Source organism: Gossypium arboreum, chromosome 7, assembly GCF_025698485.1.
Source record: "Gossypium arboreum isolate Shixiya-1 chromosome 7, ASM2569848v2, whole genome shotgun sequence".
Classification (NCBI taxonomy): domain Eukaryota; kingdom Viridiplantae; phylum Streptophyta; class Magnoliopsida; order Malvales; family Malvaceae; genus Gossypium; species Gossypium arboreum.
Window position 1 is genome coordinate 25,192,666 of NC_069076.1, and position 19,187 is coordinate 25,211,852.

General features: G+C 33.9%; 3 protein-coding genes across 9 annotated transcripts; 2 read left to right on the forward strand and 1 right to left on the reverse strand.

Moving 5' to 3' along the window:
• Window positions 1-510: 510 nt before the first annotated feature.
• LOC108452292 (histidine kinase 2-like) lies at window positions 511-10,308 on the forward strand. Of its 6 annotated transcripts, none has more exons than XM_017750121.2 (16): window positions 511-1,823; window positions 2,653-2,919; window positions 3,598-4,092; window positions 4,326-4,601; window positions 4,831-5,000; window positions 5,124-5,336; window positions 5,427-5,613; window positions 5,725-5,776; window positions 5,859-6,088; window positions 6,185-6,283; window positions 6,806-7,473; window positions 7,994-8,497; window positions 8,909-9,267; window positions 9,470-9,628; window positions 9,713-9,773; window positions 9,840-10,308. In XM_017750121.2, the coding sequence occupies exons 1-13, from the start codon at window positions 1,428-1,430 to the stop codon at window positions 9,156-9,158; spliced, it is 3,807 nt and encodes a 1,268-aa protein (XP_017605610.1). In that variant the 5' UTR covers window positions 511-1,427; the 3' UTR covers window positions 9,159-9,267; window positions 9,470-9,628; window positions 9,713-9,773; window positions 9,840-10,308. The 6 variants fall into 6 exon arrangements, with proteins under 6 accessions (XP_017605610.1, XP_052886889.1, XP_017605588.1 ...); XM_053030929.1 differs by having other exon boundaries at window positions 9,852-10,308; XM_017750099.2 differs by having other exon boundaries at window positions 9,470-9,577.
• Window positions 10,309-10,599: 291 nt separating this feature from the next.
• LOC108484518 (glucan endo-1,3-beta-glucosidase 4) lies at window positions 10,600-11,669 on the forward strand. Of its 2 annotated transcripts, XM_017788344.2 has the most exons (4): window positions 10,600-10,807; window positions 10,887-10,999; window positions 11,074-11,138; window positions 11,490-11,669. In XM_017788344.2, exons 1-4 carry the CDS (start codon window positions 10,738-10,740, stop codon window positions 11,494-11,496), a joined length of 255 nt encoding a protein of 84 aa, XP_017643833.1. In that variant the 5' UTR covers window positions 10,600-10,737; the 3' UTR covers window positions 11,497-11,669. The 2 variants fall into 2 exon arrangements, with proteins under 2 accessions (XP_017643833.1, XP_017643825.1); XM_017788336.2 differs by having other exon boundaries at window positions 10,615-10,807; window positions 10,887-11,138.
• Window positions 11,670-14,141: 2,472 nt separating this feature from the next.
• Window positions 14,142-16,717, reverse strand: LOC108482216 (uncharacterized). Its single transcript, XM_017785332.2, has 5 exons — window positions 16,567-16,717; window positions 16,412-16,482; window positions 16,212-16,292; window positions 15,959-16,002; window positions 14,142-14,482 (listed from the first exon to the last, which is right to left on the reverse strand). Exons 1-5 carry the CDS (start codon window positions 16,619-16,621, stop codon window positions 14,383-14,385), a joined length of 351 nt encoding a protein of 116 aa, XP_017640821.1. The 5' UTR covers window positions 16,622-16,717; the 3' UTR covers window positions 14,142-14,382.
• Between the last annotated feature and the right edge of the window lie 2,470 nt (window positions 16,718-19,187).

Consider the following 19,187-nt stretch of genomic DNA (forward strand, 5'->3'; position numbering starts at 1 on the left):
ACAACAAAATAAAAATAAAATTTTATATAAAATAATATTAAAAGATATAAATTTAACATTAGTTTACAAATAGTTTTTTAAGGTAATTTAGTTTTTTTATTGATTGAATTAGTTTGTAATATTTTTTTAATTTGGTTTAAGTATGAGATTAATTTTTAATAATTGCAATAAATAAATAAAATTATAAAGAAAAGAAGAAGGTAGATGTAAATTGAAAACAGGAGAGGAGTCTGAAACACTGAAGTCTGAGCTATATAAGCTATATGGCGTGGCTTCTATGGGGAAATGAGAAAAGCCATATTTAGCCTTCAAGTGTCTGACTTTCTGACTCCCTTTGATACTGTATCTGAATCCGTACATCTGAGCTGAGCCGAGCTGCACAACAACAGCAAAGCAAACAAAATACCCTATCATCTTTAAACGCTGACATGGTGCAGTCTCTTTCAACTCACCAAAAAGCAAAAGAGAGACTCTAATACGCACACAAAAAATAATAAATAGTACAGAAAAGTGAAAATAAAAATGGTGAAAAAAGTTGAAAACCTTGATGTGATATGAAGTAATAAAGAAATGGGTAATAAATATGGGGGTGGGAAGAAGAATACTTTTTTTAATTAATTAATTATGTTGTTGGAAGGGTGGTTTTCTGATGTAGGAGTGAGTTTGCTTTTGAGCCTAAAAACCTTCCCCACTAGATGATGAGATAATCATGTACCCCAAAACCTCAGTTTCAAATGCTGGACTCCAAACTGAGTATAGGGAGAAAGGGGGGCCAGTGACTGAGTGTTAAAAAAGGAAAAAAAAAAAAAGAAACAAGTTAAAATCTTCTCTCTCTTTATCCAAAGTCTGATGATTGATTCCAGTTGGCTTACCGCACAAACCAACTGGATTAAAGTCCAAAATTTTGGTTTCAAGATTAGATTTTTTTTTTAAATAAATAAAAATTGCAGTCTTGATTCCTTCTTTTGATCTAAAGCCTTTGAGAGTAGGTTGAGTAAGCTTGATATAGAAAGAATAAAAAAAAAAGGCTGTTTTTTACTTCATTTAATGATTCCCTCACGGGTTGCCCAAAACAAGCACTGGGTTGAGTTCTGGTTGTTGTTTTGGCGTGGTTGCTGATCCTGTCTTGGGTGTTATTTCTAAAGCAAGGCAAGGTTTTTGATGGGAGAATGAAAAGAAAAGGAAAATATTTTAAGTGCTTGAACTATAAAGTGGATGGTAAAGAGAGAAAGCGAAGAGTTTTGGAGTTTGGACCACTTTGCTTTCTTGGTATGGTAGATAGATGGAGCTTGTTTTTTGTCAAGAAGTGAGGTGGTGAGCTATGGTACTTGGTTAGGTGAAGAATTATTCAGGGTCTTGTTTTGGGAAAGTTTGAATCTGCAGTGGAATTTGTGATCTTTGGAGGTCACCTTGGAGGTTTTACTTTCATGAGTTGTTCTTCTGGAACTGGGAATTTTGTGAAGCTCTCAGGGCTCCTCGGGGAAATACATAGAGGTGCTTTAGTCAAGATGTCTATGAACGGCAAACTTCCCGCTTCTACTTGTAGATTGCCAGCAAATTCCAGGCTAAAAAAGGCTAAGGAGATTATGCATCGATCCAATTCTTTCAAGAAATGGAACAGATACCTTATCTTCCTCTGGCTTTTAGGCTTCTTTTCTGTTGGATTTATTTGGTTCTTGACGAGTTTCAATGGCGTACCCTCGGAGGGGAATGAGAAAATTCCCCCTTCTTGTGAAGACAACGCAAGAATCTTGCTCCAACATTTCAATGTTAGCAAGAACCAGCTTCATGCTTTAGCTTCTTTCTTCTACGAATCAGATCAGGTAAATTTGCACCTTTTTTGGCTTAAGTTGTTTGGTTTGTAGCTGGAATTAGTATATATTGACAAAACTGTTTCTTTTATAAGATTCTTGTTTTGGTTTATGAACCATTAAGGCTGATTTGGCCAACATAAACAAGATAAAGACAAATTTGGTCTTATTCTATTGGAATTTCTGTTTGCAGAAGATGATGCAGATTGAAAATATTGTTGATTGGTTTTTCCCAATTTCAATTGTAGTTGCACTAGAAATAATTGCAAGCATGAATCTGAATATGGTATTATGATATATGATATGATAACCTATTTTCTTGTCTTGTTATCCTTTCCTTTGGTTCCTTGTGTAATTGCATTAATGGTTCTGAAAACGAGTGCAGTCATCCTCAACCTGAAACATATTGAATGGAGTAAGCTTTGCATTGTGCACTTTTTTTCCATTTCATTTACAATTACATTAATCTGAATTTTGAAACCTGTCCTTTTATGTAATAGTGGCTGCAAGCATTGGAGAAAACACGCTATTTATCTTTTCTCCATAGGCAATGCTTATAATTGAGTCTGCATGAAGATTTGTCCTGCCATTGACAGCCAAATGAAGCTTATTTCATTACGGATATCAAATCTAATAGATGGTTATGAACTTATGATGCTTTTGTTCCTGCATGGATTGAACTTTCGGTATCATATTTTCTCGAATGATGGGATGCCCATTAGAAGAGTTGTTTATTCTGCATGAACGTCTTTCTCACTAAAAGCATGGTTGTGAAGATACATATGTTTTAGAATTTTTACATGAAAGTTCTATCATTTTCTTATCACTTTGTGTATTACAGGTAGCATTCCTTGAATGTTCCAGACATTCAGGTCCTGAAAAGCCATCAAGTGATGATATTACCTGTGCTCTTAATGTTCTGTGTTCAAAGAAGCCAGACTTTGAAAAGCAGATGTGGGTTGCAAAAAGTTCAGAACTTAAGGATCAATGCCCAGTTTGGGTTGAGAATACTCCCAGTGCACATGAATTGTCATTTCCAGAGCACGATTCTTATGTTGTACCGAATGCTGTTTCATCATTACCATGGGAGCATCACACCAGCAGAAAGGTAACAACCATTTGCTAGGAAAATCTTGTAGTGAATATTTAATTTTTTAACTTTCTTGAGCCAAGTAGAAAATGCTGTACAATGAATACTTTCAACTGATGAGTAATACTTTTTGCAAAATTATTGTTTTCCTTTCCATTCCTAGGAAAAAAATGGAAACAGACTGACTCTCCACGCTTGCTAAGTTTTTGCACGTGAAAAAAGTTGTTTTTCTACGCCTGTGGAGCATGGATTAGCCCATAATAATTTTGGCTGCCAAAGATTTCTAAAAGAAGCTAATGAGGTTATTCTGCTTATGTTATGTATGCCGTTAACATAAAATGTTAAAGACAATTCTGTTAGTAAGAGAATCTAATGAATTTTGATAGTTTTTGGTTAATAAATCCTGGTATTCTTTACTAGTGATATAATTACATTTATGGTCTCTGTTTTGAACTGAAATGTTAGGATTATACCGTACATCGTAAGTTCAGCTTGTGCATGTAACCATGAAGTTAAAAGACATTCATCCAAAAGAAAATTAAAGTTTAGCATTTTATGGCACTACTATGAGTATACATAGTCTAACTGAAATTGCTTGCATGAAAGTGCTAGAATTATAGCAATTTTCAAACATCTATAAGTAATTCTATTAAAAGAATTGTCTTTTGCTGTTGGCTTTGGCCTTGGCATAAGCAGAACACCTCGCGAAGAACTGCACCAGGAGTCCAGTCAAAAGACCATTGTGAGAACTTGTCTTTTTGTATGGTGAAAGGATGTTGGTTGCTTCTTGTTGGACTGGTGCTGAGCTGCCAGATTCCAGGAGTCCGTTTGAAGCTGTGGAGGAGCAGAGAGAGTGAGCCAGCTCTGTTGCAGCCTGTACCTCAGAAACTACAGCTGCTACTGCAACAGAAGCATCAGCAGCAAGCTCAGGGCCCTCCCAAGGGTGCAGGGAAGTGGAGAAAGAAACTCCTAATAATATCTGTACTAATGGGGATCCTTACATCCATCTGGTTATTTTGGCATTTAAACCAGAAGATCAATTTGAGGAGAGAAGAGACTCTTGCCAACATGTGCGATGAAAGAGCACGGATGTTGCAAGATCAATTTAATGTTAGCATGAATCATGTTCATGCTCTGGCTCTTCTTGTATCAACTTTTCACCACGGGAAGCATCCATCTGCTGTTGATCAGGTCATATTCAATGTTTTTGTATCTGAGTATCAAATGCATTTTCCCCACCTTTTTAAAACAATTACTCGTGCAGTTACGATGATGCTAACGAATAATGATAGCAAGTTTCTTTTATGCTGTGTTGCTCACATCACTTTATTTAACTGATTGACGTGGTTAATCACTATTGAAACCGTAATCATTTGCTAGTTCAGCTAATATGTCAACCTGAACTACTGATTCATATTTTGCAGAAAACATTTGGTGAGTATACCGAGAGAACAGCTTTTGAGAGGCCACTTACCAGTGGGGTTGCTTATGCATTGAAAGTTCTTCACTCAGAGAGGGAGCAATTTGAGAAACAGCATGGATGGACGATAAAGAAAATGGAAACTGAGGACCAGACTTTAGTCCAAGATTGCCTAACTGAAAATTTGGATCCTGCATCCGTTAAAGATGAATATGCACCCGTGATATTTTCACAAGAAACCGTTTCTCATATTGTCTCTATTGACATGATGTCTGGAAAGGTATGTTTCGTTTTAGCTTAGGTGTGCTATATATATATATATCACCCTTTGATGAATAACGAAAGGAGGAAATTGATAGGGGTATGATGTTTATGATGTTGAATACAAATTCTGTGATGACTTTTACATAAAAAGAATACACCTCAAAAGCATGTCTACTTAAAGCATTCTGTTTAGCCTTCACTTAGCCAACAATGTTATGGTAATTTGCTCCTTCCATTGTTAACAGGAAGACCGTGAGAACATTTTGCGGGCAAGGGCAACTGGAAAGGGAGTATTGACATCACCTTTTAAGCTGTTAAAATCCAATCACGTTGGTGTTGTGCTCACATTTGCTGTTTATAACAAGGATTTGCCTCCAGATGCTACTCCAGAGTTACGTATTGAAGCAACAGTGGGGTAATCATTCTTAAATTGTTCTTGATTTTTTGTACCATTAGTTTGACAAGTGTTATTGTTGTTGTCAATGAGCATTTTTTTACATTTGTAAGAAATATTCCCAATAGTTAATACCAATTACAGGTACCTTGGTGCATCATATGATGTCCCCTCCCTGGTGGAGAAGCTTCTGCACCAACTTGCCAGCAAGCAAACAATTGTTGTCAATGTTTACGATACAACCAATTCGTCTGCTCGCATAAGCATGTACGGTACTGATGTAACTGATACTGGCCTACTGCATGTAAGCAGCCTCGATTTTGGGGATCCATTAAGGAAGCATGAGATGCACTGCAGGTTAGTTTTCTCAAAAATTAAAATGATAATAATGGCAAAAAGATGTGGGATGGTAGATTTCCTTAAAACCACGATGTTTCTCTCGTATAGGTTCAAGCAAAAACCTCCATTACCTTGGACGGCAATCAATGCATCACTAGGATTCCTTGTTATCACTTTACTTGTTGGTCATATCTTCCATGCAGCTATAAGTCGGATTGCAAAAGTTGAGAATGACTACCGTGAGATGATGGAGCTCAAAGCTCGTGCTGAAGCTGCGGATATAGCAAAATCTCAGGTACATTTGCTACCATTAGCAAACAAGTTCTATGGAAAAGTTTCCCTTAGAAGAATGGCTATAATCAATTAATTGCAGTGTTTACTAATGTAATGGTTTTTTTTATTGTAGTTTCTAGCTACTGTTTCCCATGAGATCCGGACTCCAATGAATGGTGTTCTAGGTGATTAGAAAGCTTTCATTTGTATAAATATCATTTCTCTATTTTGTCACAATTAGTTAACAGAATGTACTTGTATTAACAGGTATGCTGAAGATGCTGATGGACACGGATCTTGATGCGGTCCAAAGGGACTATGCTGAGACTGCTCATGCTAGTGGGAAAGATCTTATCTCGCTGATAAATGAGGTCCTTGATCAGGCTAAGATAGAATCAGGCAGGCTTGAACTTGAGGATGTGCCCTTCGATCTACGTTGTCTTCTTGATAATGTTCTCTCACTCTCCTCGGACAAATCTAATGATAAAGGAATTGAGGTAAAAAGAAAGTAATTCCTTTTCTATTATTGTTATTATTGAAAACAAATTTAGTCCTTACATAATCTTATTTGTTTTGTCTTTGGACATGAGAAGTTGGCTGTTTATGTTTCTGATCGGGTTCCCGAAGTTGTTGTTGGTGATCCTGGGCGGTTTCGGCAAATAATTATCAATCTTGTTGGAAATTCAATTAAGGTTTGTTATGGTTGAATTTCCATGTTTCTTCACTTTCTGTAGCATCATATAGTCTAAACTTAAATTGCTAAAAGACTCGGAAAACAATATATTACTTCTGAACTGGATGCATTTTTCTTGGGGAGATTTGAGTGGCTATCATCTCATCTTTCTATTCACATTCTCAGTCCTCTTAAGTTCACTCCAGCTCTGACCTTGCTCCGCTTACTATCAAGTTGATAATTGTAGGGTGAATACTTTCAGGGACAACGCATGCCCTAAAGTTGACTATTCTGTGGACGAGAGAAGACCAAACTCTCTGTTCATAAAAATTTACAATTAGAAAATTTTTAAACCATGCATGCAGCCTTACAGTAAATGAATCCAAGTGTTTTGAACTCAAATGCACGGGATGGTATGCACAATTCTATGATTGTCTCATGTTTAACTGCACTAGAAATAACCAGATGAATATGTACGATTGTTAATGTTTCAGATCATTTAAGTTTGAATTTATTCCCTTATCTCTTCTTGAAATTGCAGTTCACGCAGGATAAGGGACATATTTTTGTCTCAGTGCATCTGGTAGATGAAGTGAAAGGTGCATGTGATGTGGGAGACAAAGTGTTACAACAAGGCTTGAACTTGGTTCAAGATATGTCAAGCAAGACATACAACACGTTAAGTGGCTTTCCGGTGGTAGACAGATGGAGAAGCTGGGAGAATTTTAAAACATTAAATAGCAAAGATGCAGTGGAGGACCCTGAAAAGATTAAATTACTGGTGACAGTTGAGGATACAGGTGTGGGAATTCATTTGGGTGATCAAGATCGGATTTTCACTCCTTTTGTGCAAGCTGACAGTTCAACTTCACGACATTATGGTGGGACTGGAATAGGATTGAGCATCAGCAAACATCTGGTGGAACTCATGCATGGGGAGATAGGGTTTGTCAGTGAACCTGGCATTGGCAGTACTTTCTCATTTACTGGATCTTTTGCAAAAGGTGAAGTGAGTTCTTTGGATTCAAGGTGGAAGCAATATGATCCAGTGGTTTCAGAGTTTCAAGGTTTGAGAGCACTGGTTGTTGATAATAGAAGCATACGAGCTGAGGTCACTGGATATCATCTACGGAGATTGGGGATATCTCTGGATGTAATATCGAGTATGGAGTCAACATGCACCTATCTGTCAAACGCTTGTGGCACAAGGTAGCTAGAATAGTTTTGGTGTTGCTTATAGGCAGAAGATTGAAGGCTCTTAATATTATACATAAAAAGAACCATCTTTATGAACTAGGGAACTTTTATTTACATAGATTTCAATATTAATTCTCACACAATATATTTCTCTACCATACTTTGTGTAACATGCATCACCATGATTACTCTAGGTATTGTACCCAACTTAAACAGCTGCTAGCTTGATACGGATCTAGAGAGCCAAGATGTGCACATTAATCAGGGTTATTCTTTGCAGTTTTGGAAGGCTTTTTAAGCTGAAGTTTATGAGAGTCACCTGTTGCTATCAAGATACTATACATATTAGTAATGATATATCTTTTTCAAACCTGTGTCAATATTTGTAAAGATACTAATAGTAATGAGCATGCTGCCTTACAAAAAGCTAGAAATTGTTAGACAATTAGTTTTTGATTACTAGAAAGCTTACTATCAAACACTTAACTTACCTAGGTTTAGCTGATCCATTTTTTATTTGTATCTTCTGCAGTGACTTTGCTCATTTGGCCATGATTCTTATAGACAAAGATGCTTGGAACCAGGAAACAGTTCTTCAGTTCAGTTCCTTGCTCAAAGAACATAGGCAGAATGGCAGGCTAAATGTTTCAACGAACTTCCCTAAGATTTTTCTTTTGGCTACCGCCATGACTCCTCTTGAACGATCCAAGCTTAAGACTGCTGGTTTTGTAGATAATGTACTGATGAAGCCTCTTCGGTTGAGCGTCATCGTTGCCTGTTTCCAGGAACTCCTAGGAAATGGTAGAAAGGACCAGGTACATAGAAAGAAAACTACACTCGGGACCCTACTAAGAGAAAAACGAATTTTAGTGGTTGATGATAACAAGGTTAACAGAAGAGTGGCAGAAGGTGCTTTAAAGAAATATGGAGCAATTGTTTCCTGTGTGGAAAAAGGCCAGGATGCGCTGGACAAGCTTAGACCACCCCATAATTTTGATGCCTGCTTCATGGATCTTCAGATGCCGGAAATGGACGGGTAATCAATCTAACTGGCCTTTATTTGTTCTTCCGAGTTTGTGTGTGCTTCATTTCAGCAAAAACCTGAAAATATGAGAAAAGAGGCCTCTATGGCAAGCAACGGTGCCTATTGTGTAATGGTTGTCTAGTTAGGGAAGTAATTAATCCATTGCTAATCAAAATGTTATAACCTAAATGACTGACGAGGCAATATTAGGTATAAGTTTATCAAGAACCAGTTATTTGGGTTTAGATATGGAGTAAAAAGAATGCTGATTTGTTTGATAGATTCTTGGTCAATTTAGGTAAATGGGTAAACTGAACGTTATTATTATATTTATTTGTTACTTTTTACCTATTGTTCAAAACATCCTCAAGATCCTACTCTTAAGAGTACATCACCATCCTGATACTCCAAATATTTATGCAGGTTTGAAGCAACTAGGCAAATCCGCAGCGTGGAGACTCAGGTCAATGAAAAAATTGGTTCTGGAGAAGCATCAATTGATATGTATGGAAATGTGTCTTACTGGCACATTCCAATATTGGCAATGACAGCTGATGTCATCCAGACTACAAACGAAGAGTGCATGAAATGTGGGATGGATGGCTATGTGTCGAAGCCTTTTGAGGAAGAGCAACTTTATTCAGCTGTTGCAAGTTTTTTCGAGTCTGGTTGATATAGGGGGTGTTGGTTGAACTAACTTTCTTCAGGTTGACCCCTTGCGACTCTCGGTTGTCTGACAAGTGACTAGTCCTTGCCTCATACTGGTGGACATCCAAATTATGGTAACTTGGCAATCCTTCTTTCTCCTTTAAATTGAATGTGTAGTTATTAAATATTTCATGTCTGCTTCAGATATTCTTCCTCCATGACCAAAGAAGATATCATGAATTCTTTTTTCAGCCGAAGAATGGTATCATGCAGCCAAACCATTTGATATCACCCAAAACAGGTTTCTGATGATTATGGTGTGTTCTTTGTCTTCAGGTATGCTGAGGTTGCATCCATGATTTTGCTTTTGACTGTGTTGAATGAAAAACCATGGAAGAATTCGAATCCTTCGGACCTGTTGTTTGTCATCCATTTTCTTGCCAAGTACGAGGGAGACTGGTCCTTTTCCTGTAGTATACCTATTTATATTTAACTGTAATTAAGTGACATCCATTCTTTTTCCCCTCTATATGGTCTCAGCCAAAAAATAAAATAATTTTTTTCTATCATTTTATGTAGATTTTTCCATGTTTCAAGCTCTTTGTGTTGGAAAATCGTCACTAAAAGTACATGGTTCGAGGTTAGAACTATTCATTTATTTGAGTTGAATGTAGGCATTTTGAAATCTTACTGTTTTTATTTTTAGTTTTTCAAATAGGCTTGAAAGGGTGATCCGATTGATGGTTGGAAGTTGGGAATGCATTATTGTCATCTCTGCTGAAAGATTGGGTTCCTAGTCTTTTGAGTGCTTCCTGTAACCATGAGTTTTCGTTGTATATTATTCCTTTATTTTATTAGTACAGCCAGTGTAAATTAATTTTGACGTGCTTGTAAGTAATAAATTGCTTGCTTTTAATTCGATTTGTGGTTTCATAGGATTGCCAAGCACCTGTGGGTAGTCTTGTTGCTCCAAGTTCCTTTAAATGGATCATAGATTTGCTTATTTTTAATCTGATACACATACAGGGAATATATTCTTCTAAGGCACATGGCAGGGATGAGTGGGTGACTGGATTTTGAAATTAAAAAAATTGTTATTAGTTCATGTACTCTCATTTTTCGAATTGATATTATTCGGGTTAAATTCAATTATTAGTCATTTGTTATGTGTATAATTATAGATTTAGTCTATTTTTTTATTTAATTATTGTAAGTTTTATATTCTTTTCAATTGTGAAATTTTAGTCTTTTAACTCAAATGATAATTAATAATTCAGTAAGTGAAATTTTTAGCGAGTAATATGTGAAAATAATGAGCTAATATAATATTACACATATAATATGTTTTGTTTGGCGAGGATTAAAATTTTAAAATTTAAAAATAAAGAGATTAAAATTTAGTAAAATAAAAGTACAACTTTTGCAGTTACAAGAACTAATAGCAGAAAAAGCAAAAAGGATAGCCAACGGTACACGTACCCATCCACATGGTCCTAGCGTATGTAATGCTTTCTACATTGTAAAAGGGATATTGATTTATGAGTTTTATCAGTGGATAGATACTATAAGATCATTTCCCCACTTCCACTCTCTCTTCCTCCTCAATGTCACCCTCGTTGGTAAAGATCACGCTTGTGCTGCTATTTATGTCAATTATTATTCCTCAAAAATCAGGTACATTCTTAAAAACCTCCTTGCCATGGTTTCTTATGTATGTTGTAAAATGGTGTTTTCATATGAGTGTTAATATCAGTTGGGGAATACGAGCAATGGTGCATAGCAGATGAACAAACCCCAGATGAAGAGTTGAAGGTAGCCCTGGATTGGGCATGTGGGGAAGGTGGTGCAGATTGCAGTAAGATTCAGGTAAACCAGGCTTGTTATTTTCCAAACACTATGACAAACCATGTTTCCTATGCCTTCAATGATTACTTCCAAAGGTTCAAGCACAAAGGAGGATCTTGCAACTTCAAAGGAGCTGCCATGATTACAGAACTAGATCCAAGTAAGCGTTATCCATTCACAGTTTTTAAAAAAAATGAGCGAATCCCATGTGCTTAGAAAGTAGAAAGTGGGAAAGTCATGTGGTTGGTCTTTGGTCATCATGTGCTCCTTCCTTTTAATGTAATGCGTAAGAAGCAACTTGCATCTTGGATATACTAAAGCAAGAAAAAGGAAACAAATCAAATATTTAATATATTAATCTCTAATATTTAGAATGTAATTTCATTTATTGAAATAGAATTTATTTTAGTTAGAAATGATTAAAATTGAAAATATTATAGAGAAGTAAACATAAAAAAATTGGTTTTACAACAAAATTACTCAACTTATTTATTGTTGTATTTGGTTGCAGGTTATAAATCTTGCAAATACGAGTTTATTCCCTGATTCAGAGGCAAACCAATTCATGTCATTTCTATTTTGCCAACTTGTCCTTTTTAGGAAATATAAACATTCTCATTTGCTGCGTTAGTTAAATGTAAGAATTTTACTTTATTTTCCTCTTAACAATTACTTTTGGATTACACAAGAAGATATTTATTTTTATAAAATTATCTCCTAACACTTGAAAACATGTTGTCCATAAAAAAAATAGACATAATATATAATTTTATCTAATTATTCTAACATTTTGTATTACGAATTATTCTCTCTTTAATAATGAAATATCATTCATCGGTCTTTAATCTAATATAAATATATATAATGAGAAAAAATTGCAGATTACACATCTTCATAATTTTAAGTCCATATACAAGTTGTTTTTCAAATGTATTCGGTAATGGATTTGATTAAAATGAAAGAAAATTATACATTATGGATTAATTCAAATATTTATTAATAATAAACATTATTGAAAAATATTATTATTAAATATTCATTAATAATAAAATGGAATAAATTTATTTGGGCTTCTAACTTTACAAAAAAAACAATATTTTAATCCTCCATTTAATTCTTAAATTTATAATGTTTGTCAAATCATTTTAAAATAGATGAAACAATTAATGTCTATTAACTTTGTTGACGTAATGGTATCGTCGATGGGTTAATAATTAATTAATTTTTTCAATATTTAAAAATATAAAAATATAAAAATGTTTTTAAATTAAAAAAAAATTAATTAATTGTGGACTGAGATGGGTGTGGATGTCATGTTAGGTAATTAAAAAATTATGCTTAATGCACGAATTGCCTCTAAAATTCTTGGTTTTCTCTGATAGGTAATTAAAAAATTTTGCATTACGACTCAGGATTTAAAGTTTGTTTCTGTTATTTGTTAATCCAAAGCATTAACTATGTTAAAAGAAGCAATCACTTTCTTCAACCAATCAAAAGTTGCCACATTTCACATCTTGATAAAAAATGGAAAAAAATTAAAGAAATACTGATGCTGTCCTAGTTTGCCGAGAAGGGCAGCAGTGAAATTTCCTTCAAAACGTTCAAGCAAATATCTTTTCAACCTTCTTTTCGGTTGGATTTAATATTTTTAATTATTAAGAAGGTTGTACTTTGTGGAATCCATGAAAGGTCGATTCGCAACCAATCTATTCTCTGCATCTAATCCAGACATTATTATACAACCGTTTCAAAAGGTATATTTATAAGGACGGATTTGGTCCATATATTTTTATTTTTATATTTAATTCCTCGGTTGCTTTATTTATATCAAAATTATTTATTAATAAGTATTTTACTGAATATATATATATATATATATATATATTTAAAATCAGTTAATATAATTTTAAAATTTTAATTTTTTAATAATTTAAAGTGTTTTTAATTAGGATATTCCATGTGACAGCTTTTGATTGAATGGAGGATGTGATTGGTGTTTTTTTTTTAACAAGGTTAATGCTTGGGGTGAACCGTGTAAAGGAAAACAGACTCTAGTTCTAAACCATTGTGCAAAGTTTTAAGTACCAAACTTAGAAAATCGAGATGTTTTAGGGGTTAATTTGTGTATGAAGCCTAAAAATTATTTAAAAAAGCTCTCATTCTAAAATGATGTTTAAATTTTAACATTTCAATTATATCCTCAAACTATTAATGATCAATAAGGTCTTTTGTTATTAAAATTGTTTATTTAATTATTAAGATGTATTTTAAAATGAAAAATTTAAAGAAAAATAAACATTTTAAAAATGGATCTTGTAGAATTCTTGATTTTGAGATTTTTCAAAGTTTTTATTGAAACTATTGTTCTCTCTCTTTTTTTTCTCTTTTTTACTTTATTTTTAATTTTTAATTTTAAAAGTTATGCAACAATATTTTACTTTTTTTTAAATTTTTATTTTAAATTATGTCACATAAAATTTTTCTTGTCATTTAATAGTTAAATTAACAGTTTCATTAATTGAAGGACATGATAAATATAATATCGATAGTTTGGGAGTATCTGAACATTTTGAAGTTTAGAGACCAATTTAAAATGAGGGTCGTAATTTGAGGATGTCTAGTGAAATTAACTCTATTTTCTTATAAAAAATTATCTTTTATTTAATAAGAGTAACATAAATAACTTTTTTAACAATAATATTCTAACCAATAGTATTTCAAAAATTTTCATAGGAAAGCACCAATATATAAAATTAAGGGATCACTTTGTGAAATGTCACTTTCCTCTTTAACGAACGAAAGAAAAAACTTAATAACACAATTATTATTGTTTCATGACATGATACAATATTTTTAAAGTTTATTTCATAAATTTAGTTTTAATTTTCATTTTTAAAAATCGATATTAATTTTATAGAATTACATTCTAAAATTTTATAATTTCTTTTAATGCCTATGAAACATTTAATAAAATAAAACTAAAACAAAATTGTAATGTAATTATATAAGAAAAATATATTTTAATAAACTGAAAGTTTAAATTGTTTTTAAAAAAATTATCAAAATTAAATAAATAAAACATATTAATTGGAAATAATACTAGAAGTGTACAGAGAAAGGGAAACTCTTGTATTAGTAAAATTCATCGTTTCCCAGGAAAAGCTTGGGGGTAAATAGTTATTGAATTGATTTTCACAATCAAACAAGACATATTACAATGTTAATACCCATAACAGAAAAAAATACATAATTATGTCTTGTTTGCAATTAAAAATGTATTAGGGTATCTTATGAGACAACAACTATACAAAGGTTTGTTACATATATGGCATAACAAAGAGGACAAGATGTTCTCTAACTTGTTTCAAGTGATAGCATAAGTTCTTCTAAGGAAAATCCAAACCTTAGAATAACAGACTTGCCCAACCGGCAACAAAAGCAAGGCCACCAAATGGAGCAAGGGCCGAATATTTTCTGTCCTCCAGATATGCTGCCGTGTAACACCTACAGAATGATTTAATTATATTTTTACCATATCAATTCTGCATGAATGAATTTAACATTAGCATGGTAAATGCATTCACACATCCATTCCCTGCTAAACAACTGACTGCATTTATTCATATTCATACACCTAACTGTTCAAAGCTAGGTTATGTTTCTGTTCAATCAAAGAATCCATAGTGTTGAATGACAGGAGATATGGTCAATACAGAGATGCACTTTTATTCACAGCATTAGTAATGCACGGTATCCCATAGACCCTATGAAAAAAATCTCCATGGTTTCAATAGCAATACAAACATGCTAAGGAATTGACATTTAGTAATGTTGAGGAGGAATCGGTTCCCCTGGGAGAAGTTTTCTAAGTGTTGTCCTCTGGGTAGTCGACCTAGACCCCAACAACTTAAATTATTGTCCCCGTGTCAGGTTTTGTCCCTGGCCTCCGCGCTAAGCCGTGTATGATTCACCGGGGGGCTCGGTCGGTAGAGATACGTACTTGCAAGACTCAAGATAAATGTTAGTATTGGACGTGAATAATAATAGAGGTCGTAGCTCAAGTGGTACCATGTTTACGAACATGTCAACTTTAAGCTAAGATTAGTGGTTCAAACTACAGCACGCCTGAGTACCTCCATTATTATTCATATGCCCAACACTTACACTTATCCCAAGTCTTGCAAGTACCTATCTCTACCGACCGAGATGCCCCCCTCTGTGAACCGTACACAGCTCTCCGTGGAGGCCGAGGAAAAAACTCCAACACGGGGACAATACCTTCAATTGTTGGGGTCCAGGTCAGCCGCACAGAAGACACTTCGAAGACTTCTCAACAAGCAACAAATAATTTTTATAAAAAAGTTATAAAGCGCAGCAAATATTAGTTATGCAAAATGTATTTGCAGCGATTTTATACACATTCTTGTTGAGTTTTACAATAACTTGTTGAGTCTTTTTATGCTGCCAACATTTAAATATTTGTAAAACCATAAAATTTGCAATAAATAACATATTGTTGCTAAAAGTCAAATTGCTATTAGAGTCTCCTCAATTTTACATATCATCCAACTACATTACATTCAAAGCCTTCGCTAATTCTGAACTAAACACGAAGCTCAATAAAAATATAAAAGAAAAACCTTAAGAAATGCAAATTTTAAACCGTTAAATGCATCCGCATCCATCAGGTAGAATGGCCAAATATATGAACTTCTCAAGAAACATTAACCTAAGAAATGCACTTAAAAACAAGACAGTGATCTATGACCAAACACATGCAACAACAAAAAAACACAAGTTTAAAACAATTAAATGAATCATTTTCATCAAGGCAAGTAACCCAAAGTATGAAATCTCGATGAATATCATTCAAATCCCTTTCACCAAATCTTTTTTTTCCCTCAGATTAGCATTCATCAATTGCAAACTTCTAACAAGTAACAAATTCAAAAAAGAAGATAAAAGGGAAAGGGAACTTACGACCCAGAGAAAGAAAGAATGCCAGCAGTCAAAAGGCCTCCAAACTGAAGCACAATAAAAGAGAGCAGTTAGCCCATTGATAACTCGACACGAAGCAATAAAATTCAGGGGATTGTATGATTAGTCTCTTAAAACTAAAACCATAAAACCAATCAATAAAACAACAAAGTATTTTTCCCAAGAATATTAAGCAAACCATGCCCAGAAAATCAATAATGAAATTATAAAAATAAAAGGGCAAAAGGGAACTAACAATGTGGGGGCGTTTGGTAATAGGAGCAGAAAGAAGAGCAGCTGTGTGAAACAAGTGGTAAGTAGAAGCGATTTGCCATACCTAAGTTCATCATCCAATTATAAAAAGAAAAAAAAAAGAACAACAAAATAATTGAACAAAAAAAACGTTGAAAAGTGAAAATTTGGGTGAAAAAAATGAAAGGGTATTAAAAAACCGACCTCCTTGTAAACGGGATTTTCAGGTTTAAAGATGTGGAAGCCATAAGTGCCCAATCCAAGGGCTGCTATTCCTGTTATTTAAAAAAAAACAACAACCCATAAATAAGTATATATGAAAAAGGAATTGAAAAAGATGAGATAAATAAGTTAAAAACCAGAAACAGCAGCAATCTTGTGCCACTGAAAAGCATCCATTTGGGGAATTCTCATAAACTCTCTTCTTTCTTCAGGTTAGACTTCTGGTTGCATGTTGGCGATCGGTTTTGCTGCAGTGAGCAAACTTTATTATGCGTAAATCGTTGAAAGACGGAGTCAAACGTTGTCGTTTTCTTTCGCGCTGAAACGCAACCGTTTACATGGTTCTCCTATTCTTTTACTCGTTTTGAACTTTTTTCTCTTTCGTGTTAATTATTTACTTTTATTAGCTCAAGTTTTGTTTCAGGTTAAATTCTGCTGTAAGTAAAGCTATTATAATATTAGGTAAAAATCAACTAGCATGATTTATGGTTAAAAAATGGTGAAATTGCAAGTTTCGGGTTTAGGGACTAAATGCATAAAAGGTACACTGTGAGGACAATTTTGTAATTTTTCATCATTAAGGGTTATAAGCTAAATTGATTATTTTAAATTTTGAAACAAAATTAATTAAATAAAAATATTTATCTAGATCAAGAAACAACTCAAATGGATACAGATTGCGAGAAAAAAAAACCAAAATAGCAGATTAGCCGTTGGATCACATTAGGGCATTGTTTTGGTACAAGTAAGTTCGTATAAAGATTAACTTGTTAATTTCTATTTGTGATGAATGATTAACGATTTAGTAAAAATTTACAATTGGAAAATTGGGTTGAATGGAAATGTTTAAATAGTTAATAGCAAATTGTGAAAATGTGAATTTTATGGATTCATATGTTTGTAATGGTGTAATGGAAAGAAATTAAAGAATTCAAAATGTAATATATATCGTTTGAACCTTACGAATACTTAGGATACAAATGACATGTCATTAGGGATTATATGGTTTCAAGTGCTGGTTCTGGATGTCCTACCGATGGCTGAGGTCCTGCATTTGTTGCAGATTCTCCACAGCTTGTGTGAGCAGCATCTTGTAGCTAACATCCAGACCCATAGCTTGTGTGAGTAGGCCTATTTCACAGCTCATGTGAGCACTATTGGAAATGTTATGATTACATGAAAAAGCACACTTTGTGTGAGTATTCCTGAGTATCTGATATTAGTCTAAATGGTTCAATGGGTAAGTAAAGGTTAATGGAAAGGCATGTATAAAAACTTATTGTTGCTAATGATCATATGAAATGGAAATATTGGTATGTGTAAATGAAATAAAAAGGAAGAAAATTTATCATATGATGAATGTTAGATATATGGAATTCATTTCATAATATATGCTATGTTTCATAGATGTTATATTTTCAAGTTATCTACTAACTATGTGGATTGTAATGAATAGGAAATATAATGTCTAAATGACTTAATGAGCATGATTGAAAAGGTTTGTATATGAAATGAGTTATGTCATTGGGTTTATGAAATGGAAGTTGTGATATATATAAATTATTTGAAAATGTAATTAATTGATTGTGTGTTGGATGATTTACAGAATGAAATTCATTTCATGTTATGTTCCATTTTCATGTATAGATGTGTTCTTAATTATATCTATTAACCTTGTGAGGTGTTGTGGATAGGGAGGAAAAGTATCCTTATGATCTCATGATCTATGAATGAATGAATTAATCGTTTTATGTTCGGTAAGTTTAAGTTTCTTGTATATGATCTTACCAAGCACTAGTTGCTTACGTAATTATTTTGTCTATTTTGTAGATTATCAAAAGCTTGAACGATTGGAATCAACATCGGAGCAAGATCACACTATCTATCGATCCATTTTGGTAACTTTTGAATATATTGAAATGGTTATAAATGGCAAGTATAGGGTTGTATGTTAAATTGGTATGTTTTGGGTTGTGCTAAGTTTTGATATGCCTTAATACCTTTTGTTAATGGTTGAGCATGGTCTTTTGATATTAGGAAAGAAATGGTTGATTGATTTGTGTGTGGATGATTGAAGTTTGAACAAAATGTTAAAATGATATATGTGAGTCTAGTATGTATAGGGCTTAAATATAATAGATGTTGTGAATGTGTTATTTGGCCAACTTGGTATGGTTATTGTAACACCCCTTACCCATATCCAAAGCCGGGACATGGTTCGAGGCGTTACCGGACTTAAACATTCACAAACATGCAAAACCAGGCCATAAAATTTCATCTGAATTAAAACTTTTCAAACACATGTAGATCGTCCTTTATACAGGCCTTCGAGGCCTAAAACACACATCGGGATGGTTCGGGACTAAACTGAGGACTTTAGAAAGCTCTGGGAAAACTTAGAAAAATTTTCATGAAACAGGGTCACAAGCCTGTGTGGACAAAGGACATGCTCTTGTGTCTTAAACACGCCCGTGTACTCAGTGTAACACCCTAAACCCGGCCCAGACGTTATGGCCGAATTCGGCGTGCCACTTTGAAGTTAAAAATCCACGTTTCGTTTTAGTGTTTTAAATATCCGACTTTTGTTGAGCTAACAAAGTGAATGGAAGCTGTGCACCAGGTAGGTATTCGAAACAGAGGAGGTGAGCCATGAAGGCTGCTTAAGTACCAAGCTCTTCGATTGGATCCAATCCTAGATATGCCCACAACCATTGCCACACTTTGATAACCGACTTGAAAATTCATTTGGGTAGATATC